The sequence below is a fragment of the Coturnix japonica genome, chromosome 19 (genome assembly GCF_054131305.1).
Source record: "Coturnix japonica strain WE chromosome 19, WE-NBRP24, whole genome shotgun sequence".
Lineage (NCBI taxonomy): Eukaryota > Metazoa > Chordata > Aves > Galliformes > Phasianidae > Coturnix > Coturnix japonica.
In genome coordinates this window covers 12,989,575-13,008,224 of record NC_140681.1, presented here as the reverse complement: position 1 = coordinate 13,008,224, position 18,650 = coordinate 12,989,575, and the positions used below count along the sequence as shown (strand labels likewise).

General features: G+C 43.6%; 2 protein-coding genes across 3 annotated transcripts; one reads left to right on the top strand and one right to left on the bottom strand.

Moving 5' to 3' along the window:
- Positions 1-461: 461 nt before the first annotated feature.
- On the bottom strand, positions 462-7,930 carry CYP24A1 (cytochrome P450 family 24 subfamily A member 1). 2 transcript variants are annotated; one of them, XM_015882109.3, is made up of 12 exons: positions 7,674-7,929; positions 7,384-7,574; positions 7,037-7,130; positions 6,077-6,173; positions 5,127-5,218; positions 4,343-4,454; positions 3,370-3,515; positions 2,932-3,098; positions 2,695-2,773; positions 2,108-2,302; positions 1,914-2,020; positions 462-1,705 (listed from the first exon to the last, which is right to left on the bottom strand). In XM_015882109.3, the coding sequence occupies exons 1-12, from the start codon at positions 7,902-7,904 to the stop codon at positions 1,687-1,689; spliced, it is 1,530 nt and encodes a 509-aa protein (XP_015737595.2). In that variant the 5' UTR covers positions 7,905-7,929; the 3' UTR covers positions 462-1,686. The 2 variants fall into 2 exon arrangements, with proteins under 2 accessions (XP_015737595.2, XP_015737594.2); XM_015882108.2 differs by lacking the exon at positions 462-1,705 and having other exon boundaries at positions 1,910-2,020; positions 7,674-7,930.
- An 8,308-nt stretch (positions 7,931-16,238) lies between these two features.
- Positions 16,239-17,996, top strand: PFDN4 (prefoldin subunit 4). The gene is made up of 4 exons (XM_015882103.2): positions 16,239-16,271; positions 16,556-16,663; positions 17,045-17,185; positions 17,578-17,996. The coding sequence occupies exons 1-4, from the start codon at positions 16,248-16,250 to the stop codon at positions 17,707-17,709; spliced, it is 405 nt and encodes a 134-aa protein (XP_015737589.1). The 5' UTR covers positions 16,239-16,247; the 3' UTR covers positions 17,710-17,996.
- Positions 17,997-18,650: the final 654 nt, after the last annotated feature.

Sequence of the window (18,650 nt, the reverse complement as noted above, 5' to 3'; positions counted from 1 at the left end):
GTACCACACCTCCATGGTTCTGGAACATCCCTGGGGACAGTGACCCCACCACCTCCCTGGGCAATCTATGCCACTGCTTAACAACTCTTTCTGAGGAGAAATTTCTCGTAATATCCAACCTAACCCCCACCTTTCCCCATGGTATCACCTGAGGCCAACACCTCTCATCCCATCACTATTAGCTAGGAGCAGAGGCTGACCCCCACCTCACCACAACCTCCTTTTAGGCAGCTGTAGAGGGCAATACGGTTTCACCTGAGCCTCTTCTTCTCCAGACTGAACCATCCTGGTTCCCTCAGGCACTCCTTATAAGAAGCAAAACTCCCTGAGTCTCAGGAGGCTGTGGGCTATGACAATTAATACCCTCTTAATATATTTTCTCCACACAAAGTTTCCATGACAGGTAAGAAAGATTTCTGTAACAACATGAAGACTTTAACATAAAACTGCAGATGACAATGTGTAGAAAAGAAAACCTTTATTACAAAACTGAGTATTACAAAACTGACTGTAAAGATTCCAACAGTGCACAAGTTGCTGTATGCATTGGCATATGGACACATTCAAATGTTTGAGTGTAAGTAAGACCAGAGGAAAACATGCACATAAACAAACAAAATGCCATAGGAGACAGCAAATGCTAAGAACTGCATTATGTCAGAATATAACAAAATAAAAACAATCACTCATGGGTATATGGAGCAAAACCTTCACTTGAAACTGTACCATGGGAAAAATATACTAGTGACCACAATAGCTGATGTATGGCATGGAGTGCAGGGCAGTGAAGTCTTTAACCCGTAGATACAGCCACTGTAATCTCCACAAAAACAGAGCTCTCAGAAATGTTTAGGTTCCTCATCTCTTGTGATGCTTTAAACATGCATTTTATATCACTAATCTGCTGAAAGAACTATCCTGTTAGGATAATCATCATCTAATAGTGGCAGAACCCATAGGATTCCAGCAATTCCATTACTGAATAAGGCCTCTCATACAAAAAAAGGCAGCTAATATTTTGCTGTGAGGATGTGATGGGTGTTGAGTGCATGAAACCCTGTGGTATAAACAGATTGTGTGGCAGGCACAGTACTGCAAATGTTCAAACTGAAGCACTGTGCAGGCACAAGGAATAAATCCTGCTATATAAGCTTAGTCATTATTCCCCTTCTATTAAGGGTGCAAATAACTTTAAGGAAAATGTACTTATTTCAGTAATCTAATTTTTAAGTCCTGATGTTAAGTTTGTTAAGCAGAGCAAGTTCCTTTTCCTTTAAGGTGGCTTTCCAAGCCTTTGGTCCTGAGCTGACTGGACCAGTGCAGCATTGACTGCTGCTCCCCAGGTAGAGCTTGCAAAGTTTCCCTGTGCTCTAACAGCAGCTATATATGACATACTGCAGCTCATGATAAAGCTCTGCCATCGGCAACCCTTCTGCTGCACTAAAGCAGCACATTTCCATAGGTATGTAAACGCTCATGGCATTTTTCTTTCCTTTTAACACTGCTGAGTACAGCAGAACTAACTATCCACATTTTCCAATAGGGAATTACAGTCAGGGGAGCTTTTGCTGGTACTGTTTCTCTCTTAGTAATTGAGTGATGCATGTTGCAGTTTCTCCATGGGTTACCACAGGTTTTGGCTTTCCCAGTCTGTGTATTTCTTCAGGCAAGGCAGCAGTAGGACTGTCATTTGTCAAGGTGTGGGCTGTATTAAGAAGAAAAAGAAACTATACTGTGATCTCCACATAGAATGGTTTGTGTTTAAAGGAATGTAACATGACAGCATTTAATAACTCGCGTTGTGGGAGCACAGAAAATCAGCTGTTCCCTCACACTTGGATCTCAGTGAATTTTAAAGGGACTGTTCAAGGAAGAGCCCCAGGTACCCAGGAGGCCCTCACACCCACACCTACCGCCTGTGAAACGCGATGGGCAGCTCCCGGCTGGGGATCAGGATTCCTGAATGCAGCGTTTCCACTGGATTGTCATCAGTTGCTACAATCTGGTAATTGCGAACGATCTGAAGCACAAATATCTCAGTTAGAAGGCTCTAGCTGCTAGGGCTGACCAGGTGAAGGGTGTAAAGGAGCAGTGCGAGGGCGCTTACCCAGCACAGGGCCAAGTGGAGCTGCAGCTCTGCTAAGCGACGGCCGATGCACATCCGCTTCCCAATGCCAAATGGGACATGGGAAAAAGGATTGATTGAATGCTTCTGCAGCCAGCGTTCTGGCTTAAACTGAGTCCAGCCATTGAAGTATTCTTCATTACAGCCCAAGGCATAGCTATTTATCATTAGCACTGTCTGTAAACAAAGCAACAGAGATGACCAGTTAGGAATTGGCTTAGAGCTACCAAGTGATTCAGTTTGTTCATGGAAAAGATATCTAGCAAATGTGAAGGTGTGGAAGTGTCCTTTGAAGCCACACAGTTCTCCGAAGATAAATTCGAACTGAGAAAAAGGTCACAGTTTCTTCAGAAAATAGTCGAAAAATCTGAAGGAAACCCTTGAAATAGAACACTGAAATATTTTGGTCTAAATCCAATATGGTGCAAGGAGGAATGGATTTCAGTTTGTGGAAATTCTTCTCCTGATGGTGGGACCCAAATTTTGGCAGAGTTGTTTTCAGACTGAAATATCAGTGGCTTACAGGACAGGCCATCAAATGTTGCAATAAAGTAAATTAATCCACTTACCCCTTCAGGTAGTACATAATCTCCTAGAACCATTTCTGTGTCGATAGTGCGGGTGGTAAATGGCACAGATGGTGTTAATCTACAGGGAAAGAAAAACATGGTTCAGATCTCCAGTATTTTTCCTTCCTGTACTGTGTAATAGTTTACCCTAAACAAGAAAGGACACGAAATTAGTACACATCGGCTGATAGAGCTTTGTGGTCATGCTGCTTTGCAGAAATTATTGGAGAATTTTACCTCATGGATTCCTTCAGACATGCTTTTAGGTAGGGCATATTCTTAATGCTCTCAGCAGTTGGGCTCTCATTGGCAGCCAGAACGCTTTGTATTTCCCGAAGGAGTTTCTGCTGGACGTGTGGATTACGTGAAATGTTGTACAAAGCCCACAGCAAACTATTGGCCGTCTGAAATAAAACAAGCAGAAACGTAAGGCTTCCATTTACAGAGACAGAAATGAGAAGATACCAGAAGTTCAAAGCCACATTTATGGTTGGCCACTGCCTTATGGCATTTTGTAATGTAGGGAATTAGGAGCCATCCCAGATGTTCTCCAGGAGTTTAGGCCATGGAAACAACCACAGGCTTAGCTCACATTCAGTTTTTGTGATGGTTAGATTATGGAAGAAAGCGGAGGGTTGGAAGGATGCTGATTTTATGATCTTGGACCAGGTTTACCGTTTCAACTCCAGCAATTTGGAGCTCTGCAATGGTGGCATACAGCTCCTTCTTGGAAAGCTGCCCTCCGGAGTAGATATCACACAGGAAATCCTCCTGAGGGCTTGCAGAGTGCTTTTCCAGACGAGAGTCAATGGAGTGCTTGGCTGAGGAGGGTAGAGAAGGAGGTAATTAATAAAAGAAGCACTAAAATAACTATAAATGCAAAATCAAAAGCGGGGCTCACATGCATGATTTTGAAAGAGGACCAATCTGTGCTTCTTTCTCAGGAGTGGGGCACTATGCTAAGTAAAGTCGTTCTCCCATCTTAGACAAAAGTCAATTTTGTACAGAAAAACCTCCTGTAAGCTCTTAGGAATTCCCCATTCTAAAGCTTAGAGAGGAAATCACTAATGTGTGGAGTGCCATACTTAGCAAACAGAAATACAAGCATGTAAAATCTATTGGCTTGGATTTTCAAAGGGGATCAAGGTGTTAATGAATCAAAGAACTCCTAGCACTCAGAATTCCCAAGGGGAAACATAAGCTTTTGATTTACCATGGGAAGGAAACAATAAATGCCAAATTTCTATGTACATTTCCTTTTAAGCAAACGGACTTTTGTTGCAAGTAAAACTTTGTGTTTCTCAAGGGCACCCTCTGAGGCAGGTTCCTTCACAGGCTTTATATATCTTGCCCCTAAATACATCACACACTTTGGGGCTGTTTACTTTACAACAGATTAAACTGAACTTAACATTTTACTGGCTTCCAAGTTTCTGGGGGCCCCCTGGGGACTGGATATTGCCACACAACTAGCACTAAGTGTTAGTCACAAGAGAATGGTGCTCTTTCCTTGGAATAGGTTTGTGGTTAATTGCAGTGAAAGTGTCTTAATCTGAGCAATTAACAGCAGTAAGAGGTATGAAGAAAATGAATTTCAACAAGAGGGAAACAGAACAGAAAGGTAAGAAATTGTGCATAAAAAACTAACCTATTTTAAATATATCATCCCATGCTTTAGTGTGAGCTTGCCAGACTTTTGTGTTCAGACCCTTGTGAAGTTCCACGGGTGTCACCATCATCATTCCAAAAGTAGCCATCATCTGCAGTGGAGAAAGTTTTTGGAAACTTTTAAAAATCTATTTGTAGTCTGTGAGCAAAAATAGATGGTAAAGTAACAGGACTGTAAGGGTAATTTTCACAAGGAAGTTGGGATTCTGGCAGATTTTCCATCCAGGACACAAAGGATTGGATTAATTCTGCTTTAGAGCATATCCAGCTCAAATTTAATCACAGTGAGTGGGCAATAAGAGGTATCTGCTGGGGGTGGTTCATCCCTTCTATTTCAGGCACCACTTTTAGAAAGGGCCAAGTCACTATTTGGCAGTGCCTTTCCTCCTTTAGAAAAGAGGGATCCAAGAGCTGAGTTAGACCAGGTCTTTTAGATGTCTAAAATGAGGGAGATAAGTATCACCAGAGTCCAAGTTGCAGCAAGATGCACAGCAGGTGTACTTGCAAGAATGACTAACCTCCAAACCCAGCCAGTTTGCATAATCCCACACAGCTCCACTCTACAAACAGTAGCATTGCACAACAAGCATCTCTGAGGGAGAGGAAAGTTAACCAGCAAACCTGATGACTGTATTTTGGGGAATACCAGAAATTTCTGGGATTTTTTTCCCCAGAAAAAATAGTCGACCCATTTAAACCAGTATCCATGCACCAGCAGCAGGGACAGAATATCTGTACAGCCCCAGGTAAAGATTCTTCCATACCGTTTTAACAGCCTTGATGAAATTCAAGCTTTCTTCTTCTACATCCTGTTGTAGGAGACCAAACCTCTTTCCATACAGCACCAGGCAGATACCTGTTTTTGAGCAATGATAACATGAGCTGATATAAATTAAATGGTGCACAGTGTCTGGTGTTATTCTTCTGAATAAAAAATGCTCTCTGCCCTGTGATACACACCTGTGAGAACAGCACTTCAAAACACCTTCTGTGCATTTGCCCCAGCCCTTGTAGGAGCACTTTCATTGCAAAGGAGACCCAGGGTTGGCATATTCAACAAGTAGTAGGCAGCCCTACTGATGAGGGCTGAGTCACAAGAGCCTGAAGAGGTCATCTAGTCCAGTGTTTTCTAGCTTCTTCTACAGCCAGAAACCACTTGCTAATGCTGGCAGCATCCCACAGCCCACTGGTTTCCACCTCTTTCCACTAGCTTTTTATATATAATTTTTTTCTGAGCTGTCACTTCCTATTCCTCCCTTTCCAAAAGCAGCCATCACCACTGACAGCGGAAAAACAAAACAAAACCCCACATTTTTAGGAGCTCAGTACACAGGTTGCTGAGATGAGCCAGCCATGAGCCAGCAGATCTGCAGAGTTCACTCAGCCACGCAGGTAACTGTCCAGAACTCAAGAGTTTATGTAACAGCTGACAATCTGGCATATATATTGATGGTCCCCTGGCTTTTCTGTAACATATTTTCCACAATCACAGAATCATAGAATCACAAGGTTGGAAAGGACCTACAAGATCATCTAGTCCAACCGTCCCCCCATTACCATTGCTACCACAAATATTACTACCACGATACTGCAGTTGATCGTTAGGAAATAATTATCATCCAGTCATCACTGATCGCATTTCAATTGAAATGTCTCAGCAGGTACAAAGTGCATGCTGTTCTCAGGCAGAGAAAACCAGCACCCAGATACTTACTTTCAAATGACCATTTGTTGAATTCCGAATATACATCTTCCATTTGTCCGCTGTGGTTACAAATAGCCCCTATTCTATGCGTGAAGTCCTCCAGGACCTACGTGGTGAAAAGAAGAAAGGAGAAAAGGGAATAAAGACAATATCAAGCAATAAAAATCCTGTCTGATTTAACATTTCAGCTGTCTCTTAGACAGCAGTCTTGCATAAGACAGAATTACCTATGTTACCTATTCCTTTGACAGTATTATTTCCTATGTTATCATGTTTGGATTTTACAGGACACTGAAGCTATTACTGTCTGTAGTTCTGTGAACTGATCTTTCCTCCACAGGGATGAAATGTTTCAGTCTGACTCTGGGACAACCTTGGAGTTTCATGACAAAGAGGCTTAAGCTGTTTATCACAGATGCTCCTTAAACTTAGTGAGAAGCATGGAAGTTGGAGAGGTGCTCCCTGACAGAAGGAAACTAAGAATGAAGAGGAAAAGGCAAAAAAACTGAGAAAAGTAAGCAAAAACTCTGTTTCAGGAGCCCATTTCACTGTGGAATATTGGTGCTGTTCTGTGGACACTGAGGATATCAATAGCTGTAGCCTGTAGCCTCTAGAGACACAAAGAGATTTGAATTCTTAATGTGGTAGACTGAAATCTCAGGTAAAGGTTCCTGAAATCCCACCCAGCTGCTCCATAACATCCCAAGCTCCTGTCAGTAAAGTTTTCCAGTGCTGATTCCCAGCACCTTTCCCCTTCCTAACCCCTGAGAGCTGTGTGGACTCACATTTGGTCTGACCCCGATAATCTGCTTGCAACTCATTATTCCCACAGTGATTTCTGAGTATGAACTCATTGCACTACCGACTCAGAGCAGACCAACAGCTACCCAGGTAAACCGAACCCCTCGATCTGCTTTCTTTTCCCCCAGGTTTCCAGGGGAGGAACGAGGGGAGGAGAAGGAACTGTACCTCATTGATCGTGTTATCCAGTTTCACCACCTCCTTGGGCTTCATCAGTTTCTTCTGAAAGGCGCTTCTCACCCTCTGCCAGTCCTTTCCTTCCCTAGACGTAAATAAAAGCAGTGATAATAAAAGATTAAGACACGTATACTACACGTGCAGGGAGGCATCTCCGGGCCGGGGCGGGATGCGCAGCTCCGTGCGGCGGCTCCAGGCAGCGAATCCCGGCCCGTCCGGCTGTTGCGCAGCGCGTCTGCCCGCAGCATCACCGCGGAGAGCCCCGCTTAGCGGTGAGCCCGGGTTAGAGTTGAGCCCCGCTTAGCGGTGAGCGCTCCCGCACCTCCCCTGTCACTCACAGGATGAGCAGCCCGTAGCCCTCGTCGCGATAGTCCCGATAGGCTTTCCAGGGTTTGATCTCCAGGCGCTGCGGGCAGGCGCTCTCCCGGCGGTACAGAGACTCCAGCAGACAGGGGGCTCCGATGTGAACCGAGTCGAAAGCTCCCAGCTTCATGCGGAAGATCTTCCCAAACCTTCTGTGGTACTCAGCCTGGGGGGTCGCAGAAGAGAATCCCTCAAGATGAGTGCGGGGCTCACCCACCTCGACCCTCATCCCCACCCGGCAACATCCCCATCCCTCCGTGCTCACCAGCGTCTCGTGCTGCCTCTTGAGCCCCCCCTTCCAGAGCACGTCGGGCAGGCTGCCCATCAGCGGCCAGTTGGGGGGCCCGGGCAGCGCGGCCAGGGGATGCCCACGGCCCCGCAGAGCGCTCAGCGAGGACGCCGCCCGCGGCACTGAACCTCCGCGTCCAGCGGGGCTGAGCGCGGCGCTGCGGCAGGTGAGGGCGGAGGAGCGGAGGAAGATGCTGCAGCCTCCCATAGCGGCACCGACGGCCACCCATTCTCCAATATGTATATATATAGCAGCAGGGAGGCTCGCTGGACTTTCATCGGGGCCAATGGGAGCCCTGGGTGGGGTGAGGTGGGGCAGGTTGGAGTGGCCCGGCCCGGGGACTTTGCGGGGCAAGCGGTTCACAAAGGGTTCAGGCGAGGCACGAAGGCACAGGGCCAGCACCGGGCAAGTACCGGCCGCGGGGCTCCCGGGGGCGGCCGTGGCCGCGGTCCCAGCTCAGCGGTAGGCAGGCGGCTGCCAGAGCTGCAGGTACGGACCCCACTCAGCTTGCAAAGCTGCCTCCTGCTCGTATACATGGGCTCATAAACATCTTTCCCCCTTCTCCCTTTCTTTTTCTCTATTTTTTTTTTTTTTTTTTTTGCTGTGCAGAATGTTTGGAGTGCATCTGCACAAAGTGGGGAGGGCTGTGGTGTTTGTACAGCAGTGCCAAGTGGCTGACTATGTCTTCCTTCAGAATTTCCCCTTAGAAATGATGGAATAAAAAATGAAGGGACAGAAGAATAGCGAGTTTTGGTGGCTGGATTGCTTATTCCTTATCTGGCTGACTAACCACTTATTTATGGAAAGGACATGACAATGAACCACCTGGGAAGCAAAATTCCCTTCACAATTATTGTTGGCAGCATTAAATTCTGACCAAAAAAAAAATCATTTGCTGCCGTGAGTCTCCTGTTTGGGATCTGCAGAATAACACGCTGGGAGTGCTCAAGGTTTCCATGTGGAGGCAGATGGAGCAGCAGCACAAGTACAGCAGCTCAGAACACCTGCACACTCAGCTCTGTCCTCTCTTTGCAAGAGGAGTCAAGCAGGCTGAGCATCTTGCTGCAAGTCAGAAAGCTGCCTGTAAACCAGAGAATTTCCAGGATATGCTTCTTTGAGAAGATGATTTTCCCCTGCCCCACACCACCTTTTTCATCATTCCCCAGTTGCATTTTGTGTCTCAGCTCTTAATCCCTTTTGCTTAAGTGTCTGATGGTGAGATGCTGTGGTGCACATGGCTGTTTTAGACACAAGACAGAAACAGAAGATGGAATCAGCACTGAATCTGAGGCCCGTAAAGGCACGTCTCACAGTCAAATTAATAGACCAAGGTGGTAGTGATCAACACATAGAAAAATGTACAAAAGCATGACAACTCATGGCAGAGATTTTCTATCACTTTCCTACATCCTTCCCCCTCCTCGTGATTTTCTTCTCTGGGATCACACCATGTAGCCCACAAGATCTGAGCCTGTTCTGGAGTGGGCTTTAAGATTAAGCTGGTTCAAAGGTTTGTGCATTTCTTACGGGAATACCCCAACAAGAAGTTGGTATTTAGTGATTTGTTTTCTTTAAACCAGTTCTACTGAAAGCACATCTTGCTGCCCTTGTCAACTGAGTGCAGTTGTTCAATGATAAGTTCTTCTGAGAAACCAGGTAAGAAGAGACAATTTGTGTGCTCTGTGGACACCTGTCTATTTAAGGAATCAGAATGAACTCGAGTGAAGGGTCGCAGCTTAGTGACTGTGAAATAAGCTCTTTAGAAGACTTTGGAATAGACAAGACTAAACGGGACACGGGTCAATTTTTCCATGTTCCTTTCTGCAATGGGGAAGAAAACACCCTGTTAATACGAAATCTTCTCTATTAAGATGTTTTTAAATTGCAGAATGGAAAAGGTTTTATTTAACATCTGTGGTCGTGATGTAACTCTCTGGCAGGGAAGCTGGTGTATTTGTAGCTCAGCTAAGCCTGGAGCTGAGAGAGCTAATGATTGCCTCAGCTTCTGGTAAAGTGCAGTTCTAAGGGCATTTTCAGCCTTCACTTCTTCCTACCCTCCCTTTTAAAAGATTTCAAAACCAAGCCTTTAATTTTCAGCAAGACCTTTTCATGTGACCTTTAGACCATAGCAAGGGTTATTTTGACAGTAAATCAACACAAGGTAGCAGGGTCCTTGGGCTGAATTCTGGGGACGTGTTCTCACAGTGTGAGCTGAGGTATCCATCACTGTTATGGGTATCTGTCACCGTTGTCCCACAGATATCTAACCTTAATGCTTCCCAGTATTTTTGGGGGGGTTGCAGCAGCTTGTGACAACTGAGAATGGGAAGCCCTCTTCACTTCTACAGTTGTGGCATGGAGTATTTTATGACATTGATCAGTAAAGATCTGGAGATCAAAATCAATAGTTTGCGATTAGTATTATTCCATGCTTCTCATTTGGCACAGAAAAAGAAAAGGGTTGAATTCTCAAGGTTCAGAGTCTTTCAAGGTCTCCCATGCTTTTTAAAATGCTACAGTTTAGAAGTTTCATAGAAGCAATGGTAGACTCCCCAAGGAGTGTCTCTGTCACAGGGAAGGTATTTCACAATGCTGGGGAAGACAAGCTAAACACAACTCGTATACTCTAGGCAAAACACAGTATTGTTATTTGAGGTTTTTGCTCATGTTTGTTTATATGCTTCTAATTCTACGGCTCTCTCCAGTTGCAGATCTTAAAAAGTTTTGTAAATATTGATGAATTCAGCTTAGGAAATGGGAAAGTACAGTAATTCCCATTTTACAGAAGGGAAACTGAAATGCATTTGAAAATCAAGATCTTGAAGTTATTATATGGATATTCAGCATGAGAGCAAAAGAAACTTATTGTGTTTTTACTCAAATACTGGTTCTGTCACACCAAAATCTTCAAATTCCATTGCATTATAGATGATTACCCACCCACATGATGACAGTAGCAGTGTGGAAAAATAGGTCTGTTGAGCAAACTGAGAACAAGGTAATCCTTAGAGGAGGATCCAGAAAAACAGAAAGGCAGGTGAATAGCTCAAACTCCACATGGCAAGGAATCTTCCAGCTGGCCATGACCTGTTGGAGATATCGACCTCTGCAATAAACATTGCAACACTCAACCACAGAAGGAGTCTCTAATTAGTAAGTTAACACATGGTTCAAGAAAATTAAGACATTTCTTGACTTCACAGTCAATGTTTACTCTACCAAAAATTAAGTTTAGTAGAACTCAAGAAATTGAGGTCAGTGGCAAGATGTTCTGATAGCCAGCTTGGAAATACTCAGGACACAACTGGCTCTTCCCTTTTCTTTTGGTAACTAGAACCACTCTCCGCTTTGCATTTGCTTGTCTCTTTTAGCAATCTCATCCTCCCCAAGCAGGGAAGGGAGCTGTTTAGCAGAGCATTCATGCATTAGAGGATGCTGTGAGGATGAGTTGCTGACATAGATCGATGTTTTCGGACAGAGCTGGCAGTAGTCTAGAAGCTTCCTTCACCTTCTACGCATCACCGCAGAGAGTCACATCCAGTTTAAGAAGGAGAATTTAGGAATCTGTCAGAACATTTCATTTTCTCAAAGAATATGGTTCATGTTTAGGAGACAGGAATTTCACTAGTGTTTAGTGTGTCGTGGGACATGATACTGGAAATGCTCATTTCTCTTTACTGTATCTCAATATTCTTCTGCTGAGAAATGTAACGTGCAGTTGCCTCGTTCACATGCAGTTAACATAGTCCAAGTTGTGTTATGACACTGAAAAGCTCTGAAAATATTTACAGTTCCAGTGGTATTAAATTGTTAATGTAAGTAAGTGATCCAAAGCTGCCAAAAACACTGGGATTTTTCAAAGGCAGGAAATGCTGAGCTTCCCTTTAATTCAAACAGCACTTGAAATCTAAAATAAAGGCCTACATCTATAAACCAAAGCTTTTAGTTGCTGTGTGACAGTCCTAAGCCTGGAGTAATAGCTGTTACATGACTTTTTGAGAGAGCTTTCAGAAGATGACTATACAAACACTTGAATCAGACACAACTTCATATAATTTACTGGATTTATAAGTTAAACCAAGTCAAGAAATGGAAGTTAATTCTTTTTTAAACTGTTATGGAGCACTGCTTTGTTTCATCCAGGGGGACCATCTTTGTCTGTGTCCTTTAGAGTATTTTTTGATAAAAGACCTAACAGATATGTAAAAGATACTATTAATCCAGCAGCTCATCTCCAAGATCACAAAGAAAAGGGTTTCAACTCTAACAGGTATATTGCTGTGAGCTAAACTCATTTTGCTTCCATTGCCTTTATTAGAGCCAGAAGAAAATATGAAAACTTTATCTGCCTTTATCATTAGTCAACCAAAAGGCACTTGAGTTATGTTTAGCTGAACTCAATACCCTCTGGTCCACATCCCAAATACTCCTATACATTGCTTTTGGAGGGATTAGAGCAGACTATATCAGTAGCTCATCAGATAAAACCCTTGCCTAAAATCCTGCTGTTAATTGCTGTTCAAATACCTGGCCATAGTCTCCTCAAGGGAAGAGCCAAGTTTCCTCATATGTATGACTACCAAATGCAACCATCCCCCTTGGGAAAACAATCTATTTGTTGCTCTGCTCATTAAAGTGTCAAAAGAGCACATCTGATAGAAGGAAACTTCTCCAAAACACTGTAATTTTTCCCAAAAAATACAGAGAAAAAAAACTTATGAAGATTAAAAGATGCTGAGTAACAATACAGCAATACACCAAGGACATCTTACTAGTGGGTCTGCTGTGAGTTCAGAGCCAGTCTACAAATCCAGTGACACCATCCAGAAGGACCTGGACAGGCTTGGAAAATGGGTCCACAAGTACCTCATTGTTTCAGACCTGATTGTTTCTACCTGCACAGGTGTAACAGCAGACTTAATTTCAGGTACTGTGTGAGCAGTCCTCATTGAAGATAAACAAGAGAATTTAAACAAACAAATGAATAAGACAGATGCCTCATCTATAGGACCTGCACAGACATGAGAGACTTCCAGTACATGCCACAGAATGTTTGCAGAAAACTGAAAGATGTTCCACCACTAGAAACATTTTGGAACAGGATGAATTGTGGACTAACAGACACACATGGTTCATATATTAAACACTGATGTATTCCTTGTTGGTATTGAGTTGCCAAGAAGTGGCAAGGAAGGCAGGGCTGCAGAGATAGACAGCTCTGTATCAGCCAGATACTTTCTATCGTAAAGGCAACTGATGTTCTGCTGGGACAGAATTATGGGATACTAAATAATTATGTCTACAATGTGTCCCATCCACAAAGGTGGAATAAAGTCTTCTACTGAGCCTCACCATAAAGGGATTTCCCAGAAAAGGGGAATCTCCAGCTCCCATCTCATGCACAAGTACCAGAAGGAATTCCCACTGGTTGAGTGGGTCCAGCTGTGCTGCAGAAATTCTACACAAAGCCCTACAGGGAGAGAAAAGAGAAATATCCATCACTGATGGCAAAGCATACAAGAAGGTTTGAATGGTGATGTTGGTCTTGACTAATAGGAAGGATTTTTCTTTGAAAGAACAAGGTTAAAAATCTGAGGAAATCTGCCTCCTTTACCTCCAGTTACAAAAGAATGGAAAACAGAAGGTTGACCCAGGATCTGTCCTGTAAATACATAAGATTTGCATTGTTAGGAGCTGATATGTCCTTTTGGAAAGAGCAGCCTTAGTAGGGGACTTTCTGAAGGATTATTTTCTTCATCCCTTTTTCCCCCTTTCTTTCCCCCACTACAAGAAGGGCAGATGTAGACATCCTGATATAAAATAACTTCATATCAGAATAAGTCATATTATCTAATACTGGAAATGCCATGCTGCTATTAGCACTGTGCCTACATGATATGGGTAGCAAGCTGCATTATTTCTACTGATCCCACTAAAACAGTACAGCCCTGTGAGGCTTTTGCTACCAGTGATTCATTTCATAAAATCTATGCCTACACAAACCAACCATTTCATCTCCACTGTGTTTTCTCATTTCTAATACTTGTATTAATAAACACTGCTGATGTGTGGGAGGTTCAAGACGCTCAAACACAAAGAGCTCCGTGTAACTTCAGGGAAAAGGGTGAAGAGTTTGGGAATTCAAAACAACTCAGGCAGCAAAGAGCATGGGAAGGTTCTTTGATACTAAGCTGCACTGCAAAAGGCTGCAGCAAGTAACATGAAGGGGGAACGTGAAAAAGCACTACAGAGAGGACGTGAGGTGACAGGTATGGGGGTTACACAGATCACAGAAGGGCTCCCATCAAAGTGCAAGGTGAAGCCAACAGTGCTCACTACAGTGAAGACCAGCACAAGACAGATCAAGTCCTTTTATGCAACTGAAAGAGAAATGAGGTCAGTGAGTTCAAGGAGTTTATATTACTCCACCACTAGATGTTTGCACTCGTGCACTGTTTTCACTTTTATTTACATAAGAAAGGTCTCCAGTAAGTAACTCTTGGCAACGTGCTCACAGCACAGATCTTGTCTGAGCATGTGGGAGAAAAAAAAAATATTTTCAAAGCCTGCAAGTCATCGAATTCTTATGAAATCCACTCCTTTTCTCTTGAAGGAAATTGCATTGGCTTGGATCTAACATGTATCATTCAGTTAATCCACCCGTGGAAATAACCGTGGCTCAGATTATATCCTTTCAGAATAGGCTTTTTAAAAGGAGATAACTGACAAAGGGAAGAGTAGAGCAGCCTGAGAAATAGTTTGTTCTTGGAGAAGAAGAGAGACTTATGAATTAGGATTATGTTTTCACATATCATGTTATTGTTAACAAAGATCTCCAGGGAGAACTTTTGAGATTAATTTTTTCTTCCTCAGTGGGAACAAATCAAACTTATGAGAGAACGTAAAATACAAAAATTAGCTCCATGAGCATTAGTGATAAAGCAGGAACCCAAAATTTCCATTCTTGCTTTCTAGCAGTAGAACTGCTATAACATTTCCGCCTATGAAGGACAAAGACAGAGCTGAAGGAGTACAGTGTGAGTACACACACACTGAAACTTGAACACAATGTGTGTATTCTAGCTCTTTCTAGCAAGAACCAATTGCAGGAAGAGTGTTCAGCCCTTGGTCACCCAGCCTAAGAAAGACATGGATCTATTGGAGTGGGTCAGGAGGAGGCCATGAGGATGCTGAGAGGGTTGGGAGAGTTCAGGAGGAGGATCCCAAGAGACTTTCCAGTGGCCTTCCAGTACCTAAAAGGGCCTACAGGAAAGATGAGAAAATATTCTTTGTAATACATCTTAAGCTGTTCATGGTTAATATATGAGGAGGGAGGTAGAAGATATGGATGCCATCAGGCAGTGAAGTGTATGTTAGTCTCCCTTATCAGGTCCTAAGAACAGGACTGTTGCATACAATCAGCCTATTTAAAGCATCACCTCGGAGAGACAGCTTACATAGATTTTGCCTTCAGAAAATGTTTTTTATCATTGTTTTGGCTGCCTGGGACTGAATGTGTTGACCTCACTCATCTCACTCACAGCACCAGCTGGTTTTCTTTGTTATCTCCCCACACGTCACTCATAGACCCACAGACCCTAATGCTTATTTCAGAGTTCCTTGTATAAGTCAGCACACCTTTCATACCTTTCACTCCCCATACCCAGCTTTGGCTCCCCATACCCAGCAACTTTCTCTGGATCTGACTCTAATCACTTTCAATTGCGCATAACAGAAAGATGAATCACAGGAAAAACACCTGAAAATACGTTCAGACACCTTCCATTACAGGATTGTTTGATTGTTTCCTTCCACACCTGACAACACTACATGGCACCAGTATCTGTCTTTGCCGGGTGTGTACGTTTCTGATACTGATCATTTTGCATTATGATGCTGGCAGAGCAAAGCCAGGCTCAGCTCGGAGCCCTCGGGATCCTCATCTGAGCCACCCAGCCGTTGTTTTAGTATCACGGGGTGCACCAACCAACCCAGCACAAAACGCTGCCAGGGATCCCATCATTTCTGAGCTGTGTGGGTAAGAGCCTCCCATTTATTCCCCCGTGCAGATGATGCCTCGCACCCCCAGCTGCCTGCGGCTCCCAGCTCACTCCCCCGCAGTTGTGAAACGAGATGATGATCTTATTTTTCACCGCCGTTTTGTTTTGTGGACGTGTGATGAGCTAAATAAACCAAAGCATGTGGATGCAATGACACGGTGTGAGTGCCAGCTTGTGTTTATGGACCAGCGACCCGGGCAGTTCAGTGGCGCCCCCTGGTGGCAGCATCACTCCTGCAGGCAGAGTGGCGTGTCCCCTCCTCGAGGTGGGATGTACCAATTGCTGATGTAACGGGGGGGATGATGATGTCGGCGCGGCTCGCTCCGGGCAGATGGGCTCCTTATGGGTGGTTATGGAGGATGAACGGACGCCTCGAGCCGTCTCAATCCGCCTCGTGTGGCCGTTGCCTCGCGCTGTCATCGTTTTTCTTCTCATTCTCCAAGCGGGTTTCCTCCTCTGAAGGGAAGGCGAATAGTTCGGCCCTGCCAACATGGCCGCCACCATGAAGAAAGCGGTGAGTGTTGGCTGCGGGCTCTCCCAGCCCTGTCCTGCTCTCCATGTCGCTTTGTCTCTCTCTGTCCCCGGTTCCCCTTCCTGGGCCGGGTCCCCTCAGCTCCCAGCCCGGCCCTTGTGAGGCCTCGGGCTGCTCTACCCGTTCCCTGCGGCCCTGTAAGGTGTATGGCATGTGGGCAGGTTGTTGTAGGGGTTATTTTGTGTCTTGGGGAGCATCTCGTGGTAAGGTTGGATTGGAACCTGATGAAGAGGCCGAGCCTTCGTGTTGACCTCTGATATTTGCAGGCTGCCGAAGATGTCAACGTTACTTTTGAGGATCAGCAGAAAATTAACAAGTTTGCGAGAAATACCAGCAGGATCACGGAGCTGAAAGAAGAAATAGAGGTGAAAAAGGTACAGGTGCTTTACATTTGCTTTGTTGAATTAATTTTTGGTTGTAGCATAGAAAATAGTGGCCGTAACTAAGTAAAAGAAAGCCTTTATGGCAGCAAATCAGGCAGCAGTGGAATATGCCTCCTGTATTTCCTTTGTTTAGGTGGTTAATTATGCTGTTAATGAGACATAGTAAGTGTTGAGTAATTATTGATACAATTCCACTGAACCTAAGATGCATTTCTGAAGCTATTTTGATATTGTTAAGGTATTGGTGTCATAGTGGCAGGTGGGATTTCTGCCCTAGATGTGAAGTTGGATATTCAGCTGATACTGTGACATTGCGTTCACTGAAGTCACTCATACAGTACAAGTTTTATCACCTTTCTTACGTCTTGACAGAAACAGCTTCAGAATCTGGAAGATGCCTGTGATGACATCATGATGCTTGATGATGATTCACTTTTCGTACCCTACCAAATTGGAGATGTCTTCATCAGCCATTCCCAAGAGGAGACACAAGAGATGCTGGAGGAGGCAAAGGTTTGTCAGAGCCAAAGGGAGCTCCTTTACTTCATGGTTTACTATTGGAGTACAAAGTTCTGTCCTACACAAGGATTTATAGACTAAATATAAATGAGAATCTTCTTTGATGCATCCTATGTGCATACTCTCATCATTCACCTATATAGGTTCTCTAATGCAATACATTCATGTTTGGTTTATGATTTTGGGGAGGGAAATGTGTGCAAATGTAAGCTTATAACAGAGTTGTCATTATACAAAGTATTGGTAGGTTTCAGTTGGCTCCCTGAGCATGTTACAGCACACCTTGACTAAAAGTTGTCGAGGAGGTGCCTTTTAATCATTGAAGTGTTGCTGCCAAACATGGCTCAGTTTGCTGTACGTAACCAGCTGATTTCTTTCTTTTTCAGAGAAGTTTACAAGAAGAAATTGACACATTAGAATCCCGAGTGGAATCAATTCAAAGAGTGCTGTCTGACCTGAAAGTTCAGCTCTATGCCAAGTTTGGAAATAACATAAATCTCGAGGCTGAGGACAGTTAAAAGTTCTTTTAAAATACCACGTGTCTTTTCCTTGTTTATTAATTGTTTGATACTTATCAAAAAAATTCCAAAAAATGTTTAAAAAAAAGAAAAAGTGACCTATTTTTTTCTTTTATTTTTTCTACTTTCCTGTCTTGGGTTCCATCTATTTAATGAGAGCTCTCATATTTTGGTTTTTGCAGTTATTTATTTGCTCAGGAAAGCAGTAGCTTCGTACTGTTGGTAAAGCACCAAGGTTGGCATGTTTGCATTGTTTGCTAAAGTAATAAAGTCAGGCATATATTATAGTTTCCTTGGTCTTGTTTTCATCTCATGTAAATACTTAAAATCTGTTGTATAAAAGCAACAGAAGTGGGGAACTGGTTTTTTCTTCTTTTTACGCTGTATTGATGGACAGGTGATATTTAGGGCACGGTCTTGCATTGAGCTGTGAGATTGTAAATTAGGATGATGAGTCCTTAACCTCTTTAATTTTCCTCAAGGTTCATTTTCTAAATCCATCTTTACATATTTAAAAAAATAAAGTCTTTTTAGTTTAGACCGAGTTTGACCTGTAATAAGAAGCATCCAGCAGATGGCAGCAGAGAACTGGAGGAGCTGCTTCATGGTAAACTTGTGTCTGGGCTCTGCTGGCCAGAACAGATTGTGTTGAAATGGAAACTGTGACTGCTGTGATTATTCTCATTAATTGATTGATAACACTTTAATTCCTAAGGGACTGCTGTGCCAGCTCTTCTGTTCCAAGCATAGTTATGGCTGCGTACCCTGCAATTTTCAGGATGGATATGGCTTCTTTAAAGAAAAGGGGGGGGGAAAAAGCAGTTAGCATTTGTTTCAATGTGATGTGAATGGCAGCTGTAAAGCAGGTGAGGACCTTGTTCACTATATGACCCAAAGGGAGAATGCTGGTAAGGTGTGGGGTGATTGCATTAATCCTGTTC